Source organism: Camelus bactrianus, chromosome 1 (genome assembly GCF_048773025.1).
Source record: "Camelus bactrianus isolate YW-2024 breed Bactrian camel chromosome 1, ASM4877302v1, whole genome shotgun sequence".
Lineage (NCBI taxonomy): Eukaryota > Metazoa > Chordata > Mammalia > Artiodactyla > Camelidae > Camelus > Camelus bactrianus.
In genome coordinates, this window is record NC_133539.1 from 74798547 (window position 1) to 74821150 (window position 22604).

General features: G+C 40.6%; 1 protein-coding gene across 17 annotated transcripts in view; it reads right to left on the reverse strand.

Annotated features, from left to right (window-relative positions):
* Positions 1-22604, reverse strand: part of USP13 (ubiquitin specific peptidase 13) — a 128693-nt gene that overhangs the window by 66918 nt on the left and 39171 nt on the right. For 16 of the 17 annotated variants that reach the window (XM_074367386.1, XM_074367388.1, XM_074367457.1 and 13 more), the window contains exons 4-7: positions 15796-15917; positions 10569-10711; positions 8872-9056; positions 472-566 (exon numbers count right to left, since the gene is read on the reverse strand). In XM_074367386.1, the coding sequence (XP_074223487.1) occupies positions 472-566; positions 8872-9056; positions 10569-10711; positions 15796-15917 (545 nt within the window). Of the gene's footprint in view, positions 1-471; positions 567-8871; positions 9057-10568; positions 10712-15745; positions 15918-22604 lie in introns of those variants that run through there. The other variant, XM_074367458.1, reaches the window with a different exon arrangement.

The window sequence follows — 22604 nt, forward strand, 5'->3', positions numbered from 1 at the left end:
ACCTAGTCACAATCTCAGCCTGAAAACAGTATGAAATGAGGCAGAGTGTTTCTATCAACAATAACATGTTGGCCTATTCTTTCCACCCCTATCCCCAGCCTCCTCCCCAAGCCCTGCTTCCCTTCCTGAAAGTAATTAAAGTGATATTGGTCATAGATCATTTTAAAGGTCCTCTCCCTGTACCTGCTCCCTTTAGTGAACAAAGAGTGATTCATGCAACTATCCATCAAAGGAGACAGAAATTTTGCAAGTAAACTCCAGCTAAAACAAAATGGTACTTGATGAGGTACCATTTTTATTATAACATAAAAAAAAAATTAGCCAATAACCAAAAGAAAACAATAATTAAATTCAAGAAGTAAGTGCCAACATTAAAACCTATAAAATGAAGATTTGCACTACAGAAATTATATATTGTATAAATCAGTTTCCCCGCAAGACAGAAAAAGAGACAAAAGTAGACCTGCTTACCCCATGCATATGAAGCATATCAATTCCAAAATGTGCTAAGTGCTTGGCCAAATGAGGATCCAAAACAGGTTCCTCTTCTTGGAAAGAATAAACATCTAGAGAGTGAAGAGAAAATAAGCACTGAGATCTTCAATCAACTCATTCAATATTCAACACATACTTACTGAGCTCCTACACGCACTTGGACTATATAAATGAACAAAACAAAACCCCCTTGTGAGTCTCAACTGGGGAAAAGACAGATGATAATAAATATAATGGGTATATTTGTAAATATACTCATATAGCAATTCTTCTGATAGTTCAGAAAGTAATTTTTTAAAAGGTTTTCTGAAACAAGAAAAAGAAAACAGTGCATAAAGTTAAAACAACTTAGAATCAGACAAATATAAATGCCGAGTATTTGATTGTTCTAACCCAAACCCCAATAGCATCACTGTAAGTTGAGGAAGAGGGAAGGGTGAGGAAGGAGGTGACCCCTATTGCACCCGGAGGGAGAACCTGTGAAGAACAGAGAGAACACACAGCCTCGGGGTGGCTGAATGGTGGCACTGGGGAGTAAGTCCAGGACAAAACAAAATTCTGCCTGTGGAACCCTCTGTAGTCTCAGCCCTACCATCTCTACCTGCCCCCTCCCCCTCTCTCTTCTCTGTCAGTGTCCACACCTCACAGAGCTGGTGAGGGACCTGTGAAGACTGCAGTGCTTCCAAACATGCCGCCTGCAGCACATAGGAAACAGTGATGCGCCAGCACCACGGGGAAACTCCGGAGGCTCCGCCCCCAGGCCACGCCCCCGCCCCCGGCCGGACAGATCAGCCTGTTGGCCTCGTGGGTAACCCATTCAAGGCGCACTGGTGCTGGGAAGCTGGGTACCGAGGGGGGCGGCTTCCCTCCTCAGGGTCCTCACAGCCCACCCGACAACATAATGCTTTAGACCGTTCCTGGCTTCTTCTCCAAGTGTGGGGCATGGATTCAAAGCAACAGCATTCCCTGAGAGCCTGTTAGAAATGCACAATCTCGGGCCCCACCCCACACCTACTGAATGGGAATCTGCATTTTAACAAGATCCGAGTGTGCACAGTAAAGTCTGAGAAGTCCTGCCTAGAGCTTTCGACAGCTATCAGAACTGCTGCCTCTTCTGTCCTCAAACAGCTGTGCAGTGTGGCAGAGGGAAACATTTTCAGGCCCATTTTGCAGATCAGAAAATAAGGCTTAGAAAAGTCATTTGCCTCAAACAGCACATGCGGCCCAGAACTTAGATATTCTGACTCCTGGCCCAGTCCTTTTTCCTTTGCACCAGACTATTTCCTTAGATCTCTCAGGAGACCAACAGACTCAGTGAAGCACCAGGCTGTTAACAAGAAGGGAGTGAAAAGCTGCAATTTCTTTGCTCCTAAATTTGAAAAACAAAATCAGAAAATAGATATAAAGATATTATTCTTTAGAACAGTAAAAGACTGTTCAAGGAATTTCCTACTCTTTGGAACATCACCAAGAGGAGAAAGAAAGTAACATACAGGAACTATGGTGACCCTCCAACCCAAACCCAGATACGTGGAGTCTCACCGCCACCCCAAAAAAGTCAATGTTTCTACTATTAATAGATTAAACATTATATAGCTTTTTCTTCTATACCTCCTCCCCTAGAGGCCTATTTTAACTTGCGGATGGTAGCCTTCATTTATTTTCTTCTTTAAATATAACTTAGTGCTCTCAAAGCAAAAACAAAAGAAAATCCCCAGCCCACTTAAGAAAAAATTTCTTAAAAGTTTAAATACTAAAAAAAAAAAAAAAAAAAAAAAAAAAAAAAAAAAATTATTTGAACTAATAACTTAAATACAGCAACAATATTTCTAATCTATGACAAGTGATAGGAAATACTGGCTGAAAAGTGAAAGTGACACTCCTTTGGCATTTAATTCTGGTAATTATTAACTAATGAGAGAGTTTTCAAGACTCAAGACATTAAGCCCCTAATTATCAGAGCCCCAACAGAAAATAGTAAGATTGCTAGAAATGCACCATTGGCATTGGTCTAGGATTTTGAAATAAGTGAAAATCACATAGAATTCTATTGTTCTTAAGCCACTAGGCTCCTGCCACAGTGAGAAATTTAACATTTCCTATCTCCAGTCATTAACTGCTCCAAAAATATGACATGATTTGGTCAGACATAATAGTTACTTCTTACTCCAATGACAAAAACAGTTTAGTGAGTAACACACTAGAAATCTAAAACTGAACTGTGATCCTTAAACTTGGCAATCGTGAAGAATTTATAAATGACATGTAGTCATAGAAAAAAAATTTGAAGTAGACTCAGGAGCTGAAAATCCTTACACATTTTTCACTGGGAAACTCATTTTACCTCCAACTTCAGCTTAGCAAAGTCAAGTCTTAGCTCAGAAACTACTGTAGCACATAAGCATTGCCTGACAAGTATTACCCTCCCCGACTTCTACTTGAACTTAAAAATTTGGAGCCAAGGAACACAGTTAGGAAGTTCACAGAAAGATCCTGCTAGGAATAGCCCAGCAGCGTTTCATGAGTAACCACATTCACTTTAGAAGGAAACTAGTCATTGCTTCATTTCAAGTTAAATGACAAGTTAAGCCATGGAGGGCACAGAGAGATCCACAGAAGGGAAAAGGTAAAAGAAAAGGTTTAGAGCATGAATAACCCACTGATGTCATAAGCATGTTAGAAAATAGTGTGTGTATTAAGTTCCAAAATTAACTACAGAAAAAATTACAGCACAAAGATAGAGACTAAGACTCAGACAACAGCTGAGAATCTGTCAGAAATTATATAAAAATGGTAATAATTTCTTATCTCTGGGAAGGTTTTTTTTTTGCTTTTCTATTTTTTTCCAAATTTATTATGTTTTGATTGAAAAAAAGTTTTATAATTAATTGCCAAAGATTAAAATGTTTCTATATGATGGCATGCTATTAGGTACGGCTAGTATATGACTGGTCATCCTTGTTCATACACAGGGACTCACTCACTCACTCATTCATTCACCCATTCATTCACTGTATTCAGCAAATATTTATTGAATACCAAATATATACAAATACTGAGGATATAATATTAAGTAAGATAAGCAGGATCCCTTTCCTCGTAAGTTTAAACTTCCTTATTTCAAATAATCTTATACGAATGCTGGTTTGGTATAAATGACCTCAACAGACGTCTTCTTTGGCTAGCTATGGTTTACTTATTTGACTTCAGGCTTTCTTCCTAACCCCTAGAAAATGGCAGGAGTTCAGACCCTTCCCTCAGATCCCCACACAGGAAAGCAGAAGGAGAGAGGTAAAGATGTACCTCAACAAGCTCCTGTGTTTAGAAAAAATAACAAAACCAGAGAAGCCAGCCTCACTGCTCTGTTCTCACAGCTCAAATGGAGAGAAAACCAGAACTCTTGGTTAAACACCAAGTCATAAACCAGAGAGGAAAGGATGAGGAAAGGTTCTCTCCAGAGTAAGTGTGATCTACCTAAACTGCATCTCTCCTCGAGTTTTTTGTGTGTGCCCACAGAGCATCAGCCACAGACAGGAAAAAGAGAAACAAGAGACTACTCCAGCAATTAGTCTAAAAGACCAAACACAAAATGAATGAACTTAGAGGTATGTACAATCACCTTAGACAGTATAACTCCCAGGCCTGACACAACCTAGACTGTGGCCAGGAAAGGAAAACAAGTAAGAGTAAAAAGATGTCAATAAAATTTTTAAAAAAGAAAAAGAAAAAAGGTGAATCAGAGAAGCAAACTTTATTGGTATGTCTGTCTTCCTCCATCTGTTTACTCTACAAATATTTACTGAGCACCTACTACGTTTGAGGGGCTGTGCTAGATGCTAGAGCTGTAACAGTGTACAACAAACATGGTGCTCAGGCCCTGCTGTCCGAGGTGACCCCCAGTAAGCACAGCTACAGGATCTCGTGAAAAGTGTCACGATGGAGCAGCACAAGGTGCTACGGAGGCACACAAGAGGGGCACAAGCCAGGTCAGAACTAAAATGAAGTAGGCAGGGCCTTGACTCCAAATCTTTGGGCTGATGCCAAGTTGAGGGTGGGGAAGACCAGAGAAGAAAAACCACCTTGAGATGCTGCTAAGTTGGTGCAGGGGCCACTGGGATAGTCGACTTCACAGCTGCCATGAGCATCTCTGGAAGACTCTCCTGCAATCACCAAGGCTTCTTCTCAGGCAAACAAATTTCCATGATGGAAGAAAAAAAACACCCTCTTCTGCCTCCAACTCTCTTCATTTGCTTCCCACCAAGAACATCATCCTTGTGTTGCCAAATGAATGTCTCCTCCCACAGAGGAAAGCGTTTTGTTTGTTTGTAGGGTGATGTGCTGCTTTGTTTGTTTGCTGCTGTACCCATGGGGAACCAGAGTGGAATCTGATAGGGGGCCCACTTTTATCACCCAGCAAGCACAATGGCGTAGCCTGTGGGATCAAGGCTTCTTGGGAGAACTAATTCTAGGTTGACACCTCAAGATGAGTTAGTTTCTCACTGAACAGGTATATTCTTATTAGGGAGAAAGAAACCAGGATAATCAGATCACATTACCATTAAATATCTGAGTTCACAACCTGCTTGGATTCCATGTTCACTAAGCAACATTCTAAATATAAATCAGGCTCCCACAGGGAAGGAATGTACTGGTCAAGTTGACATAAACATCCCACTTAACAAGCAGTTGTGGTTCTCCTTATAAACTAAAAAATGAATGCCCTGACTTTGAGATTCTGTCTCTTGTGAGTTGAATTAGCCTCAGTGAGCCTAGTTCATAGCGAGTAAGGAAATTGGGCCCTCGGCAATGGTACCTTCGTCAGGAGGTGGTCACCCCACCCCCAGATAGAGAGGCCTCAACATCCACAGGTCTCATCATCAGACATTTAAGGAAATTTTATGCATGTTTTCATTAATTCACTTGGCATTTAAACAAACAATAAAGTACAACTAGCAATCTATTAAACAGATTCCAAAGAAATGAAAATAGAATTGATGTATCCCATAAACTAATATAAAATGAAAATTAGACTAAAAATAATCACTGGTGTTAAAACCAACTCTGCACATGATAAGCTAGAATCAAATCCTGATCTATTGTCAAAAAGTGAGCTTTTTCTTTTTGGCTAAATGAATTCAAGAATCCTCAACACAGGGTGCATGTTCTACATTGTTTTTACCAATGTTCAATGCTTTCTATGATTGAAAATGAGTATTTATTCAAATACTCTCAATTATATGATAAGAATAATCTTAAAAGTTCTCCCTCTTCTACCAAAAAAAAAAAAAAAGAAAGAAAACCTAACTATAGCAGATAATGGGTTAATATTCTTAATAGCCAAGGAGTTTTAAAAACCAGTAAGAAAAACACCTACACATACACCTACTGGAAAAATCAGCCTAAGAAATTCACAAAAAGGTGGGGAGGACAGCTTAGCTCAAGTGGTAGAGCATATGCTTAGCATACACAAGATCCTGGGTTCAATCCTCAGTACCTTCTCTAAAAATAAAGAAGTAAATAAACCTAATTACCACTTCCTAGAAAAAAAAAAAACTAAATAAATCAATAAATCAGTCTTTAAAAAAATATTTTAAAAAAAAGAAATTCACAAAAAGAACTACCAACGGCCAAGAATACTATGAAAAATGTTCAGCCTCACTATAAAGCAAATTAAAACAAGATAACAGATTAGCAAAGGTTTTTTAAATTTCTGAATACTCAGAGTTGTCAAAGATTTGTCGAAAGGGATATTTTCATACATTTCTGGTGTGAATGTAAATTACTATGGCTGTTTAAAAGAGAAACTCAGCAATTAAAAATTTTAAAGTTTCAACTCTCAAAATGTTTATTGGAATGTGTCCTAAAAAAGAATCATTACACAAACACCCAAAGATTTGCATAAGTACAAAGATGTTCATCAGAATAGCAAGATTGTAACAAACTCACAGGGGAATAGTGAGATGACTTATGGAATTATCATGGGATACTTAAGAATATTTAATGATATGGAAAATATAATTCAGTGTTAAATTGAGTAAATAAGGAATAAAACTTTATACCGCATGATTCAATTTTTTGTAAAAATGTGGGGTATGTGTGTGTGTATTTGTATAAGAACTGATCAAGGTCTTAGAAAGGAAAAAAGACTGAGAGGAAATATGTTGATTGTTAGAAGTGATTTGTCTGGGCAGGTGGTAGTACCAGTGATTTTTACTTCTCTAAACTTTTCTCTCTGTTTTCTAAATATGTTACACTGAACATCTGCTTTTCATATACCCAAAGGGCAAATATAAAACTTTTCCTTCCTCAAGTTGAAAGGTAAGAAACTTTAGATTAACTCTAAATCATAATTTGAAAATAAGTTTCACGCTAGAAAAAAAAAGGCTTCTAGAAAATTAAAGATGCATAGGGAGCAGAATTAATCCTTGCCTTTATTATTAGCATACATTTAAACAGAATCTAATTACTTATATACTTATAAACCAGTTGGTTCCTTTAACAAAAGTATTCATGCCTACTATGTGTAAGATTTTGTATGGAATCCAAAGATGGGTAAGACATAGCCCTGACTTCAAACACCTGAAATTTTACAACAAAGCCTCCTATACAGGTAACTGTAGTCCTGGACAGGAGGTTCTGAGAACCGGATCTAATAACCAGCCTTATCAAAAAATACTACATAATTTGATGAATTTTGATAGATGTATACACCAATGAAACCACTACCACAATCAAGATAACTAACACTTCCATCACTCCCCGTCTATCAAAATTCATTAAATTGTACATTTGAACTATGTGTAGTTTACTGTACAGGAGTCATACCACAATAAAGGTGTTTAAAAAAATAAAATAAGAAAGTAAAAAAAAAAAAAAAAAAAAAGAAATTCAATGAGAGGAAAAAAAATACTACATAAGACAGCACCGAAAATAGAAACATCTAAATTAACCTTTCCTTGCAATTGTACCCCACAGAATGACTACACTACAAACCCTTCTCTCAGTAGATCCTACAAGGACAATGACGATTACCATATAAAGCAGGCATTCAACACAGCAATGACCTGGAAGCACCGTGCTATAAGCATAAAACATTGGCAAAAGCAATGTAGAACATGCACCCTGTGTTGCACCCTGGATCCAGCTGCATGTCCTGGATTTCTTCTTCAGATCCTGGAAAGCTCAGAATTCGACTTGGCTTGTGTAGAGGTTTATTAACTTGAAGGGAAATGTTTGGCACCAGCACCTGAGATTCTTGAAGCTACTTTTCTCTAAAGAGTTAAAATAAGTCCACTAACCTTTGGAAGTAGGAAAATTACCCAAAAGGTGAATCAAAAGAATCTTGACACAACCTAACTGCCAGCCCTCAATTATAAAACAAATGAGAAATGAAATCAGTTCAATGAAAAGGGCGTGGCTGACCAGGAGTGCACCATATTTAGTGAAAACACCCTTACCAGTTCTCTCTGAGGCAGGCTGATTCAGTCAGGGAAAGATAACAAAGAAGGAGAGAAAAGACACATGTCTTAATATTTTTCCTTAAAAAATCATCTTACCTTAAAGTAAACAAGAAGAGACTAAAACCTAGACAGATGGAGAAGACTGACCTAGGTGTTGGTCCAAGTCTGTGCTTCATAAATGGTTTCAGTGATGCTTAGATGATGGGTTCTTAAGGCCACTGCTCAGTATTTAAGTTTCTCATTATTAACCCTGATATTATTTCCCTTTTCCCTCACAAAATGATAGAAGGAATTTACTGTACAAACATAACCAAAAGCTAACATTTTAGAGCATATGGTGTGAGAGCATAAAGGAAACCAGTGGTGAAGCTGACAGTACAAGCAGGAACCACTTCTAACCCTTTGCTGCACTGGAACACCATCACTGCCAGCTGATGTCAGGGACGCGGAACACACAGTATCCTTTAAAACCCACCTTCCCCATTTGTTCCTAAAATGATAATAATTCTTATAATGAATTCTAGGGCTTCCTCCTACTATTCTAATGGTGGATTTGATCATGCACATTCATATCACAAGTCTTGGTTCCTGCTTCTGTCCTCTCAGCCAAGAGATATACAGAAAGACACTAACAAGAACAGCTACCTTATATCAAGACCCTGCTGTGTGCACTGGGCTACGTGCTCACGCCCCTTAATAAACCTGTGAGAGAGACACCATGATTATCCTCAAGATAATCTGAAGCTTAGAAGGATCTGAGAACTCGCCCAAGACTTCACAGCTAACAAGAGGCAGAATCAGGATTTAAACCTGGGCTGAGTCCAAAGCCTACGCCCTCCAACCCCAGAGATTAAGGCACTGGCTGAATCTAAGAGGGAGCCTCTGAAAGCTCCCAAGTCAGTAAAGGCACACTTACCTGCCCCGTCAGGAGTGATGGTTCCCAGCTTCACAGCTAGAGGGTAGCCCAGGTCTCTGTAATGTTCCAGCGCGTGCCCGTTGCCCCCGGAGCTGTCAAAGAACCACTTTCCACACAGCACAGAGCCGTCAGTCAAATTCAACCAGAGGTTTTCCCGCAGGTCACACCTGGCACACTTCCAACCACTGGAAAGTCATCAGAGAGCAATCAGCACAGCCGGGGCATCAGGCGTGATTTGAAAATGAACATCTAAGAAAACAGAGTGTCTCTAGCTAGGGGTCCCAGGAGATGGTCAGTGGAATAACAGAGACTCATTCCAGAGCTACAGGACCACTCAGTACCCTGTCTGCCCCTCTGGTGGGGGCCAGCTCCTCCCAGCTCCAAGATGGCTCTTTTACTTTAGAAAACTGATGCAATGAATACAAATATACTTATGTTCACGTAAGATTGAAGCATTATGCTGTACACCAGAAACTGACACAACATGGTAAACTGACTATACTTCAACAACAACAAATATATATATATATACACAAAAAAAAAAAAGAAAAAGAAAAAATTGATACAGAACCTGAGGACAGGAGGAAAGGTCATTTCCTTAAAATTACTACATGAGGGAAAGTGAATCCTGAATAAGCTTAAAACACTAAAGATCCCACGTGTACAAACATCTAAAGTCTAAAGCATTAGCCACAAATAGTAAAACTAGTTTCATCAAGACTCTACGACACTGACAGTCTAAATTAGGTAGAAGGAAAACAACTGAAAGTTAAATGTCAGGTATGTGCCAGGTGCTTTACAGAAGTTTCATCATCGTTTAATTCTAATAAACATCCTTCAGCATCAGCATTACCATCCCCATTAACAAAGGGAGACAGGCCCAGAGGTATCCTGCCTTCCCTAGGCCCACACAGAACTGGGATGCAGTACAGTCAGGGTTTAACCACACTGGACACAGTCCTCATCCACCTGCCCTTTGCCTCTAGCACCTGCCTCTGGAAACACACCAGCATCTAATTACAGGAGGTGCCAAAGTAGTCTAAGGAGCATTCCAGCCAAAATGTGCGGAACACTGTTGTAAGTCTTCCTAAGTTGGGTTCCCCAAGAAGCAGACCTGAGACAAAGATTTGAATGCAAATGGCTTGTTTGGGAACTGATCCCAGGACGCACCCTAGGGCAGTGGGGGAAGAGAGACTGAAAGGACAGAAAGCCAGCGCAAGGACTGTCAACAAGCTGATGGCCCCATGGGCAACTGGGGCTCAGTCCCTCTGGGGAACTCCAGGAGGCAGGCCCCTACCTGAGGGTAGGGATCTAGGGTAGTCCTCCTCCACTCTGCAGTCACTGGTTGAGAGCTGTTCCAGGAGGACGGGAGGGAGCATTAACTCCGTGGCATTTCTGACTGTCCCACGCAGTGGCCTACCTGGCTCTGCAGGCAGAGAAAGCCCTCAAGCAAAGAGCTGCAGGTGCTTGCAGCCGAGGGCCTTAGGGCGGGGAGGGGCTTGAGGGTATGGGCTGGCCATGTTCAGCATCTATTACACAGGTACAGATAATTTTAGAGAGAATTTTTTAGCTTATTTTTAAGAAAAGGCATCTGATAAGAAAATATGTAACTACTAATTCAGTGAAGAGGTAGAAAAATAAATATTCCTTCAGCCAGTTTTAGGGGGTAGAGTTCCACTTTGCTGTCTGACCCTCACCTTGGAGGAATCCTGACTCCGTTGTCCAACTGCGTGAGGTTATTGGCATATTTGGATACTGGCAATTCATTTTCCCATGTGTCTGGGTCCTGCTTTCTATACGGAGACTTTGAGCTGAGAACTGCATCACAAGCAATTGTTACCTGTAAGACAAACCCAGATGTAATACATTAAAACAGTCTGAGAGAACAGCAACTTCTATAAGGTGAATTTAAAAGTTTATTAATAAATACAGCTTAATTCAAGAAAATTCAAACAGCTCAGTTACCATGAGAGCAAGATGCTACTTTCCTGACACCAGCACTTTCTCGCTGGGTCTAGCTAGGTTTTGTCCAGGCCTGGAGTATGCAATATTAACAATAACACAAGATAGCAAAGAACCAAATCCACTTTGTAAACCCAAGCACAGGAGTCAGATTTAACAATTCCTACCTCTTAGCCAGCGAAGTGAGAAGCATAAGGTGAACAATTTACAAGGGTGAAATTAGCAACAGGAATGCCTAGGATTTCCCCAAGTGGCGTGTTTTCCTCCTAACAAATATACACCCAGATATCCAATATCCTTAACTCATCACACAATGACAGGTGTTCAAGGGCACTTGAATGGAATGCAAGCAGCACAGCTCCTTCTTAATCTGGTGCAAATGTGACCCTGGATGGGGACATGCCTAGGTGTCTCTGTGCCAGATCAGTCCACGTCCTGAGCAAATCTGTGATGTCCAGCTTGGCACCAACTTACCATGGGGAGGGCAGACTCTCTGCTTTCTCCCAAACCCCACTGATTCTGGACATATGCCTCTCACCACATTCGCTATTTGCTTAATGCTATAAGCTATTTCTGCTCTCTTTAAAAACACAGTCTGATAAGCATGTAAAATGGTGTAGCCACTTTGGAAAACAGTTTGGCAGGTACTCAAATGGTTTAAGAGAATTACCATATGACCTGGCAATCCCACTCCCAGGTATACACCCAAAATGTGTCCACACAAAAACTTATACAAATATTCACAGAAGCATCATTCATAACAGCCAAATAGAAGAAATAACCCAAATGCCCATTAACGATAAGTGGATAAATAAAATGTCATATATCCATACAATGAAATGTTATTCAGCAATAAAAAGGAATGAAATACTGATACATGCCACAACATGGATGGATCTTGAAAATATATGCTAAGTAAAAAAAAAAAAAAAAGTCAGCCACAAAGAACCATGTATTATATGATTCCTTTTATATGAAATGTCCAGAATAGGCAAATCCATAGAGACAGAAAGGAGATCAGTGATTGCCAGAGACTGGGGGGATGAGAGGTTGAGAGGAATTGGCTGTCGGGATAATAAAAATATTCCAAAATGAGACAGTCATGATGGATTCCCAATTCTGAATATAATAAAAGTCAGTGACTTGTTTTAAAAAAAAATTTTTAAACAAAAATCTGTATTCTACAAGACTGGCATCCTGCACAGTTAGCTGAACTTCACGCAGAATATTTCCCCCTGGGGAGCACTGACCACTGACCCCAGAGCTAATGAGGAGACAACAGAGGAAGCTCCCTCAGGGGCCCTCCCACCCCCACCCCCACCCAGGCCATGAGCAGTTCCTATCAGTCCTTCAGCCAAAATCTATTTGGAATCTACCTCTTCTCGATTTCAGTCACACGCATCCTCATCTCAGCCACCATCCCAGCTTATCGGGATGGCCACACAGCAGCCTCCTTCCAGTCCCCTTTCTTCCGCTCTTGCTTCCTCTTCTCTGCCCAGCAGCCAGAGTGATCTGCTATGAACATTAGATCCTATCCTTCTCCAACTTAAAATGCTCCAGGGTTATACTAAGCACCACCAATTGACAGCAAGGGGCTAGGCACGGTCAGGAAAAGAAAAAGGTCCCTGCCCTCCAAAAGCTCATACTCCATTTCAGATCAGGCAATCAGGCCTCCGTGAATATATTTGAATTTTTTTTAGCTGGGGTGGGGGGTATTTATTTGGTAGAAATTTGTAACCAAAGTATACTTGATTTGCAATGTTTTATTAGTTTCAGGTGTACAACATAGTGACCTGATATTTTTATAGCTTATACTCCTTTTAAAGTTATTATAAAATATTGGCTATATTCCCTGTGCTGTATATTATATCTTTGTATCTATTTATTTTATACCTAGTAGTTTGTACCTGTTAATCCTCTATCTTGCTTCTCCCTAAACCTTTTAAAAGATAGTCCCATTTATCTCCCACAAGCAAATGTTACATAATTACCTTTCCTTTCAATTATCAAAATTCATCTCCACCCCCTTCCAGTAACGCCCTTAGAAAACAGGGTTGAGTTCACCATTAGCCGCTTTCTGATTTTAAGGGTGGACATGCTGCCTCAGCACTGCTGGCTCCACATCCTAATCTTTTTAGTCTGGCCTGTTATAACTTTGTTTCACTAACGACCTTGATCCCTTCCCTGTCCTCCCATGAATCTTCTCCACCCCATGAGGTCTTTTCAAAGTGTTCTAGTTTGCAATGCACAATGACTTTGACCACTATTTGGATGTAATATTCTCTTTCCTTTGAACATCCTTCCTGGTGATACTCAACAAAATTCCCTTAAACGTCTGAGACACTATAAAACAATGACCTAGTGTTCTCAGAATACCATCTAAAATCACTCAGAGGCCCTTTTTATGGATCACAACTGAAGGTCAGGATCCATTATCCTATAATTATACTGTGAATTATCTCATGTTCAGGGCTGTTCTGGAATTGGCTCAAACTGGCTCACATAATTGATAGTTGAATTTTAAGAAATTCTGCAAGAGAGTTGTTAAACACAGTCATTATTAAAAATTAAATTATAAAAACTCACAACAAAATATACTCTTAAAAGGTAACAAATATTCAAAACTCTTTACTCCCTAGTTGTGTTACTATATCTTACTATTAGCTTTATGCTCTTGGGGTCATTTAGGTCCATATCATGTGAACAGTGGAACCTCTATGTGATGGTGTCCTACTGCACATACCTTCCCAATACTGTGATCTGTGCTGTTAGCCTGAAATCGGCCACGGTGGGAGGATTTCCACCACAGAAATCAGCAAACACTAGAGCACAGGGCTCCTCCCCCAGGGAGCTGGTTGCTAACCATTCCCAAGCACACCAATGCTCAAGTTTCTGAGTCAACAAATAGGCACTGAGTCCCAGGCTCTAAGATCCCTAATGAGCCCCCAAATGCGATGTCTCTGTGACCCTTGCATCACTAAGAGCTGGTTTAACTCTCTGGCAGAATTTATAGAGTACCTATCTGAAACCAAAATTTTTTGTGATGAGAAGCTCAAGAGGTGATGGAAGAGTCACTTGGTGGGGTGATTTGGTGCTCAGTAATTTTTGCTATTTGAAAGCTTCAAAAGAGAATTATCAAACACCAAAAATGTAGTGAAAGCATGAAAAGAAATTATAGTAACTAGCATCTGTCATATAGGTAAATCTTACCAGTTACTGTCAGATAAATCCAGGCTTTTCCTTCTAGCTCCCTACCTCACCTTCCAAACAATTCTCTCCCTCTTTAATTCTTAAAGCATTTCTAAATTCTAAAACACTCTGTATTAAAAATTGTAATATGTATTGCTGGATTCAGATTTCTATGACACTTCACTTTTCTGTAAGTGTTCATACTTAGAATTATGTTCTCAATATAAGAATAATTGAAAGTACTTCAAGTTTTTCACATAAAGACTTCTTAAGTGAGTGAGAGAAAAATCATTTCTCATGACATTCATTCACAGCGTGCTGCTTCTTTTCTGACAGCAGACATAGGAGTTACATTAAACAAGAACCGTAAGAACTCTCAGTGTCATATAGATAGAAGCTTTGTATATAACATCAGGTAATGGGACAAGGTAAGACCATATTGTCCATTCATATATTTCACCCTTGTAACAGCCATGTGAGTCAAACAGGGAATTGGAGAAAGCAGAGGTAATTTAATTCACACATTGCTAAAAGCTATGCACTCAGGACTCAAAAGGCTATGCTATATCAGATAATTAAAGGGAAGAGCTACCATAGCTAAACATACAAAATTTTCATTTCTCTGGTCTTATGTTTAGGATGAAGTAGGTCAAAGAGGTTGAATGGTAGAAACCTGGTTCCTAACGACAGTGGAACCCCAAGCACAAAAGTCCCCTCTCCGCAGGGGCGAGTGAGGAGGTGGCTGTAGATACAGAGTCACACAACATCCAGGAGGATCGGGACCCCCAAGACCTGGCTTTGGTCCTGGCAGAGTTTGAGGAGGGAAAAAACGAACTGGCACGTGTAACTCTATCGACCCCAACCTCTGACCGCGCTACCTGCGGCCAGGCTCAGAAGTCAGGCGGCAACAGAGAGGGAGAGAGGGAGAAATAGGGAAGGGAACACAGGAAAGAAGGATGCAGCGGTGGAGACAACACAGGAAATGAGGGAAGAACAGGAAAACGGTCTGGGTCCCCACAGGATTTGAAAATCAAAGTGTAACAGAAACTGGTTTCCTACCACCACCCCCAGCTTCACGTTGTTCAAGAAGACGTAAAGTCACTCTACAAAAAAGAAAGGAGAAGAAGAGGAGGGGAGGGGAGGGCAGGGAAGGGGAAAAAAAAAACAAAAAAACTCACCACTAAACCTAAATTCTAAAACCTAGAAAGCTGTCTTCGTCCTGGAACAAAACTAACAAGTGGGTTCACAGCCCCCACAGTCCTCCTGCAGACCCGGGATCAGTAAATATTCGGTTATTTTTATAACTGTGCTGCTGTGTTCTCAGTGGGGCCCTTTTATGTTTCCCAAACAAAATTCTACGTGGAAGGCCAACGTGCAGGAGAGAGAAAATTTTAGGCGTTCCTCTGATCGGAAGGCAGCCCCTCTCCAGCAGCCCTGGCACGTCTCGGGGGCGCGGTCTGAAAACCTAGGCAACAGACTGTGATTCACAGGTGGCAAGAAGCCAGCCCGCCTGGAGGAGGCCGCCGGTGAGCAGTGAAGCCCAAGCAGCCCCGAAGTCACAGGCGGCGGAGGGGACACCGCCCAACGTTCCTGGAATGGAGCCTCGCAAGGCCCTCTCCAGGAGGGAGAAGCGATCTGCCCTGCTCCAGCTCACTCTCCTCTCCTCTCGCTCGACCCGCCTTCCCCGCCTCCCAGCGCACGCACACGGCACACGCACACACACCTGACACAGAGTCACGCGCATCTAGCTAGCAGCCGTGCACACTCACTGACCAGGGCTGGTAACTCCTCAATATTTGGCAGTGCTATTTCATAGTGGTCTGGAAATATAACAAGCTTGGCTTCATCTTCATATTCATAATCGTCGCTATTTAAATCATCATCAGTATCTAGATCTGAGGAGAAAACAAAAACAGAGAACAAGAAAGTATAAGAGCACATTCTACACCAAGGCAGCACTCACTAGGAAAGCCAGAAATCCACGGGGACGACAAACCACGGGCCGACGTTCACAATTCCCGCCTCTGATGTTGCCACCCATCGGCCTCAAACCAGGAATAAAAGGCTTTTTCCAAGTTGCCGAAGTTCTACATCCGTATCTACTCGGGACAGATGTACAAAGAGGACTGAGCCACATCACACAGCTTTACCACTGAAATAGACATCTGTGCTAGATACTCAATTCTTAAAGATGTTTAGAGGAATAGGCTGGTCCTTATTATCTGTTGGGTACCTGGCTCCTGATTTCCCAAGAATGGGCTGGAATGTTTTTCACAGCACAGTGGAAGACAGCACATAGGTTTGAGAGCAGATAAACCTAGGTTCAACTCTGGCCCCCAAAACTTAATGTTTCTTTAAGCAAGTCATAAACTCTGTAAGCCTTAGTTTCCTCATTTGGAGAATGGAGATAACACTTATCTCACACAGTTTATACGGGGAATAAATAATAAATTATAAACAAGAGACCTGGCACATAAAAAGCTGTCAGTAAATGGTAACAATTATTTTAAAATAAAAATCTCGATTTCCCTCCCTCTCTCTCTCCCCCTCCCTCTCCCTCCCCACTAAGAGTTGTTGATATACTGCACAGTAAATCAGAGGGGGAAGCCCCATGATATAAGTAGTCCTGTTGTGCTTGGGCTGTGGAGAATTCTCAGTAAGAAATCTAGCCTGTTGTCTATCAAGTCATCGCCTCTTTGCTTGGCTAATCTCTGGGAAGGATAGGCAAAGACTCAAGGAAATGTCTTGTCACAATATTTACATGGACATTTCAGTCTTGTGCCCACATGGGTGCCAGCATCCCAGATCATGTTTGTATATTTAGATGTTTAGAACTATGGTGACAAAGAGCCATTGAGCCATGTTCCACCCACACACACACAAACCCACACACAAACATGAGCTCTGTAAATAGGAGAAAGCTATTTTACTAGACCAAGCAGCCGCCTGAGAAACAAAGTATCTAGATTCTGTTATGACCATGTTGTATGCCTCCAGCCAAAAACCTGGTATCTTTTTATGTACAGCTCTGCTCTTAAATTCTCAAAGGGAGAGCAGTTTTAGTGGAAAATGAGATACAGCTAAAATGCAGTCTACACATTTTAATAAAAGATTCCAAATAATAAGAATCAGGTATGCCAAAATAAACAAACTACATTGTTAGAAAGTTATAAGAGGTTAATTTCGACAAAAAGCAACGTTTAAAAAAGAACCTAAGAGTTTAAGAACTAACTAATGGCATTTACTTAAAGAAAATGATTCAAATAAAGGCAGGCATTATATGTGCGATAAAAATCTGAATGCCCCAATATCTACAATGTTTAAAAATTAGAACCTCAATATTCAGTGAGAATGGTGTTCAATCCAATAGAATATTATTTAAATGATATTTAGTTAACTACATAGAAACACGGAAATGTTTATGCCACGTTAATGTTAAAAATGCAAAATTCATCTTCCCTGAAAAGTCTTTGTAGCAGTTAAAATCATAGACAAAAATTAGAAGGAAATCTGGACAAATGAAAATCGTGAGTGGGGGAGCTTTATTCTTAAATTTTTCTTTATTATTATGTATAATAAATTTAAGTAACCAAAGTACAAATCTTTCATTTTTGTGTACAGATTCAACTCATGTAACACATTATCTATGTGTCTCTTTTTCACAGAAAATATACTTAATGCTAATTCAGATCTTACCTGGCCAAAAACAGTGATAAACTAAGCCCCCCGACCCTGCCAAAAAAAAAAAAAAAAAAAAAAAAAACTGCTCTGATATTGACTAGGTACTAAGCCTGGGCAAGTTCTTTCCAAGTTCATTTTCCTCATGAGTAAGCTATGAGTAATAATTACCTACCCAAGACTTTGAGAGGATGAAATAAAGTAAGTTTTTAAGGCACCTAGTACAGGATCGGTAGGTATTAGGGGCTCCACAGACAGTAGCTGCCACCCCCCTTACCACCACATCATCTCTTCCCTACGCTCCACACAACTAACATGATTGGCAGCTCCAAAGCAATCCTGAAATAAGCTTCAGGAGGACCAGGATATCATGGGGGATCTTCTGTGTGATCTGAGTATAGAGAAGATGCAAACTTCAAATGCTTCCAGGCTGTAGCTTTAAGAGCAGGAAATGAGTCTAATTCACCTTCCATAACCTTAGCCCCAGCCCAGCGCCCAGCGCCCAGCACACACCACACATTCAGTACATGCCTGTGAAAGGAGACTTTAGGAAGTTCACAACACCAGCATGCCAAGGACAAGAGCAAGGCCAGAGCATCCAAAGTGTTGTTAGAATTTTTTTTAATTGGTAACTGATGCATTGTTTAAACAAGGACTGCTGTCATGCAAAACGCAGAGCTTTGATGAGCTCCGTTACACTTAGTTTATAGTTTACTTTTATTTTAAAGTCAATGGGATCGAAGGGCACCACGATCTTTCCCAGACATCTTAATCCAATGCAGGGGAAAGTCACCAGAGGTAACCTACACTCTGATTCTAAGGGACAAATCTAAGGTTTCTCCTCAATACATGTGACCCCCACAATCCTAGGTATAAATCCACCTTTCTGTATTTCTCTGACTGGAGTCTCACCACCCCAAAAATACCTAGTTGAGGAACCTACAGAGTAACCACAGCCTAAGAACCAGCAAAACAAAGACTCCCAACCTCTCCAGCAGCTAAATTCCACTGGGAATATTAACTGGCAATCCTGGGTTCTTTTTCTAAGTCAAAAAAAATTTTTTTTCTAATACCTCTTCCTCAACTCTACTTCAATGATCCTCTCAGATTCCTAGAAGTGGCTGGGACCACAGCCATTTCCAAGAAGTCACTACAAAGCAGCACAGTCGAGGAAAGAATCCCTAAATCAAACGAGAGCTCTGAAGCCTGGCTCAGAGTTCTCTCGGCCTGACCACGTGGACTTTAACTTATGAGCTGGAGATGAGCAGGCTGCTGCTCCGGGGCTGTGAAATCTCACGAACTGCTCAAGAAGGCACAGGGGGATGGTCCTTGTGCACAGACCCGGCCCTAGGACCTACTTCAGAAGGAAATGGCAAAATGGGGTTTACGTCAACCTTCTGGTCATTATAGGCACAGATGAGTTTTCTGAACAGGCCCGTTCCTGGAACTTTCCACAAATGTTATTTTCAACCTGTCCCTGGTGAAACACACATGCCAGGGCTACAGCCAAAACAGTGGAACGGAAGCTCTCTGGGGTTTAGCGGTCACTCTTTGATCTCCCAGTCTACAGACACAGAACATTTACTCTTATCTGTGAAAGTGGGGAGGTGTCAATAAAAATGTGAATATTTAACACTATTTTCATGACATAACAAAGACATGGTATTTTTTTTAATTCACTGCATTAGCAGTTATTTACACATCTATACACATTTGTAGTTTTACTGTAAAAAAAAAATACATATGAGATTAGGCCAGAATCACATCACGAGTCCTGGGGTATTTCTTTGAAGATCCCAGACTCCCTTACATCCCCACTACTCTCCTTCTATCTCATTAAACAGTAACTTTTATACCTGCCTATTCCCCAAAGTCACAATCTTTCATACAGCTGTAAGTTATCCTTGTAAAAGACAGCCTAATAGTGTCCCTTTCCAGCTTAAACAACATTATTGCAGAGCTACACACACTTTCTCGGTTCACAGCACCGTTAAGCACCCCAGCAATTTTTGCACAGCAGCCCTAAGCCAAAAGAAATGCCTAGTAGTTCTGTTTATTTAGTAGTTAGGTCCAGATAACTTAATAAGCATTTACATTCTAACAAGTTAGTAACCATTTGAAAAAAATAATACACATATATTCAAAGAAAAATGTTTTATTTCACTCCTATATAGTCATAATTCCTTACTAATGGGCTGTGTGTGCCTGCTGGGCACTGCTCAACTTTTCTCTTTGAATGAGACTGGACACTGTCTCCCATATTCCTATTCCACATTATTTTCCTGTGGTACTTGCCTTTTACCATAGAAAACACCAAAAAAGCAGCTTCAGAAAGAGATGAAATTAATGAAACTACAACAAGCTAATCATTCATGCAATGTTCAAGCATCACTGTTTCCTTGAAGAGTTAAAACATCCCATGATGGACCTGTGAGTTCGCTGCAACACCCTAAGATGCCTCAGAACACAGTTTGGGAACCAAAATGTTAATGCTCCCTCCTGCCTATAGGAAAAAAGCCTGCAAGTATGGTATATGTCTAGACTATTGCTGGAAGAATACACAAGACATATAAGGATGCACAAACAGAAAATACTGTTTGTCTCTGGGCAGGGTAACCAAGTGGCAAGGAGATAGGGAAGGGAGAGAGAAACTTACTTTTCATTATGGAGGCTCCAATAAAGTTTCAATTTTAAGCAATGCCCATGTGTTATGTATTCAAAGGATATTTTTTAAATCCTAACTACTAAAAGAAGTATAAAGTTTAAGTGATTCAAAAATTAGCAATAACTGTCATTGTTGATTTAAAAAAAAATTACCAGCAAAAGCTAGAGCTGAGGGAAGGATTCTTAACTGGGGTGTGACTTAAATGACTGTCCAGGTATTCAGAAGGAAGAGTGACTTGAATGTCGAGGGGCAGAATGGGGCTCAGGAGACTCGGGTAAGCCATTCAGCCTCAGTTTCCCTTGTAAAATCAATACTGAAGGTCCTAACTGAATGATTCAACAGTTTCAACGTCACTGTTGAGCCAATGGAAAAGGAATTAGTCACAAAGTCATTAAGTGAACAGGGGGGAACCCTCTATCCAGGAGAAAGCATTAGTCATCTGCCTGTGTTCTGTGAGGGGGAAGAAGGGTCATCTTAACTACGCTTCAGTAGCAATGAAAAAGTACTTTCTAGTTGAAGAAACAAAGAGACTGCAAGAGAGTTCTGAGTTCTCTTCCTCTTCATGAAGAGACAGCCCAATGTCTCTTTTAGGAAGGACTCATGCTGAGGCTACTAGCTGCCTCCCAGCATTCATTCTCCATTTCTTCCTCAGTAACAGACTTTATTCAGTGAGGCACACGGTATAGGCATGTGACCAAGTTCTGACCAGAGAGGTGTAAACTTAAGTTCTGTGTGGGGATTTGTGAGAAGGCTGACAAAAGGAAGCTGAATCCACTGGGAGATAAGGTTTTTCTTTTCTGTCCTTCCCTCTTTGTCTTCCCTACTTTCCAGAAGGGGGACATGATGGCTAGACTTCCAGCAGCCATTTTAGGCCATGAAGTGACCATGAAGGTTGGAAATCACAGGGCAAGATGGAGGGTGAAACAGAAATATGGGAAGAACCTAGATCATGATCAACATGAGGCCACCACATCAGCCTGCACTTGCCGCTTCCTAACATCTGCATGAAATGAGAAAAACAGTTACCTTATTTAAATTCACCAGTTTTGGGGGTTTTGGAGGGGGGTCATCTTTTTTTGTTTTTGTTTTTTGGTTTTTATTCTTTAAAATCACCAGTATTTTAAGTTTCCTGTTACATAACCAGAGGCATGCCTAATACAATCCTTCACTGAAATTAATTTACAGGCCACACCAACCTGAAAACAGAGCTGTGATCAGTGTGGCAAGAGAAGAGGGCCTGCTGTTGGGAGATAAGAAGCACCAGCTGAGGAGCTGTAAGTCACGACTCACAAAACCAAATTCTTACTGACATAAAATTAGCGAAGCATCTGAGTATAAAATAACAGAGAGAAACGGTGCCTAGGACAAACCCCAGAGTGCCTACAGCATTCAAATTTACATTTTTTAAAAACTGGTACAGTCCAAATGGAACATTTTTACTGGGCTGTGAGTTTCAGGCACACCCTGTGGCTTTCTAAGACATGGAATGTTGAGAAAACACAGAGAACAGCCTGTAGAAGAAGTCCCACTGAAATGAAAGGGAGGGCTGGTGCTCCCAGGAGGGGGCCACACTGAAGCCCAAAACCTCAGTGCTTACCTTTGGATTAACTTTTAAAGCAATTACTTGACAATATCTTCTACCACCAAAATGACCACTAGAAAAATCAAACTGCAAGGTCTTTTGAGTAAAAGACATAAAGGTTAAAAGACAAGAGGTCAACTAACTTCTTTATTCAACCAAAGAAAATAATGAAAAAATAACAACAGCGAGTCAAAATGTTTAATTATTTCCACCTTCAAGAATGCCGTGCTGGGGGCAAAGGGTGTAGCTCAGTGGTAAAGTGCGTGCATAGCACAGAGATCCTGGGTTCAATTCCTAGTACCTCCATTTTAAAAAACATTGTTTTTAATAAATAAATAAACCTAATTATCTACCCTCTACCCACTCCACACACCCCCAAAAAAAGAAAAAAAAAAGTGTTTTTTTAAAAAAAGAATGTCATGCTGATGTCACTGAATTCAGAAGAAGTCAATTATCTCTATTATTGGAAGGGAGCCAAAAGTTTACAACCAAAACATCAGAATGCAGTCACTTTAGCTTTCAGGCCCATTCTAAGCTGCTCTGAGTTTAATTGGTTGACTGGGGTTGTGGTCCAAACACATGCCGAGCAGTGCGAAAGATTGGCCAGGGTGGAAAAACCCACTGCAGATAAGCCTCATCAAGAAAACCACAACTTGA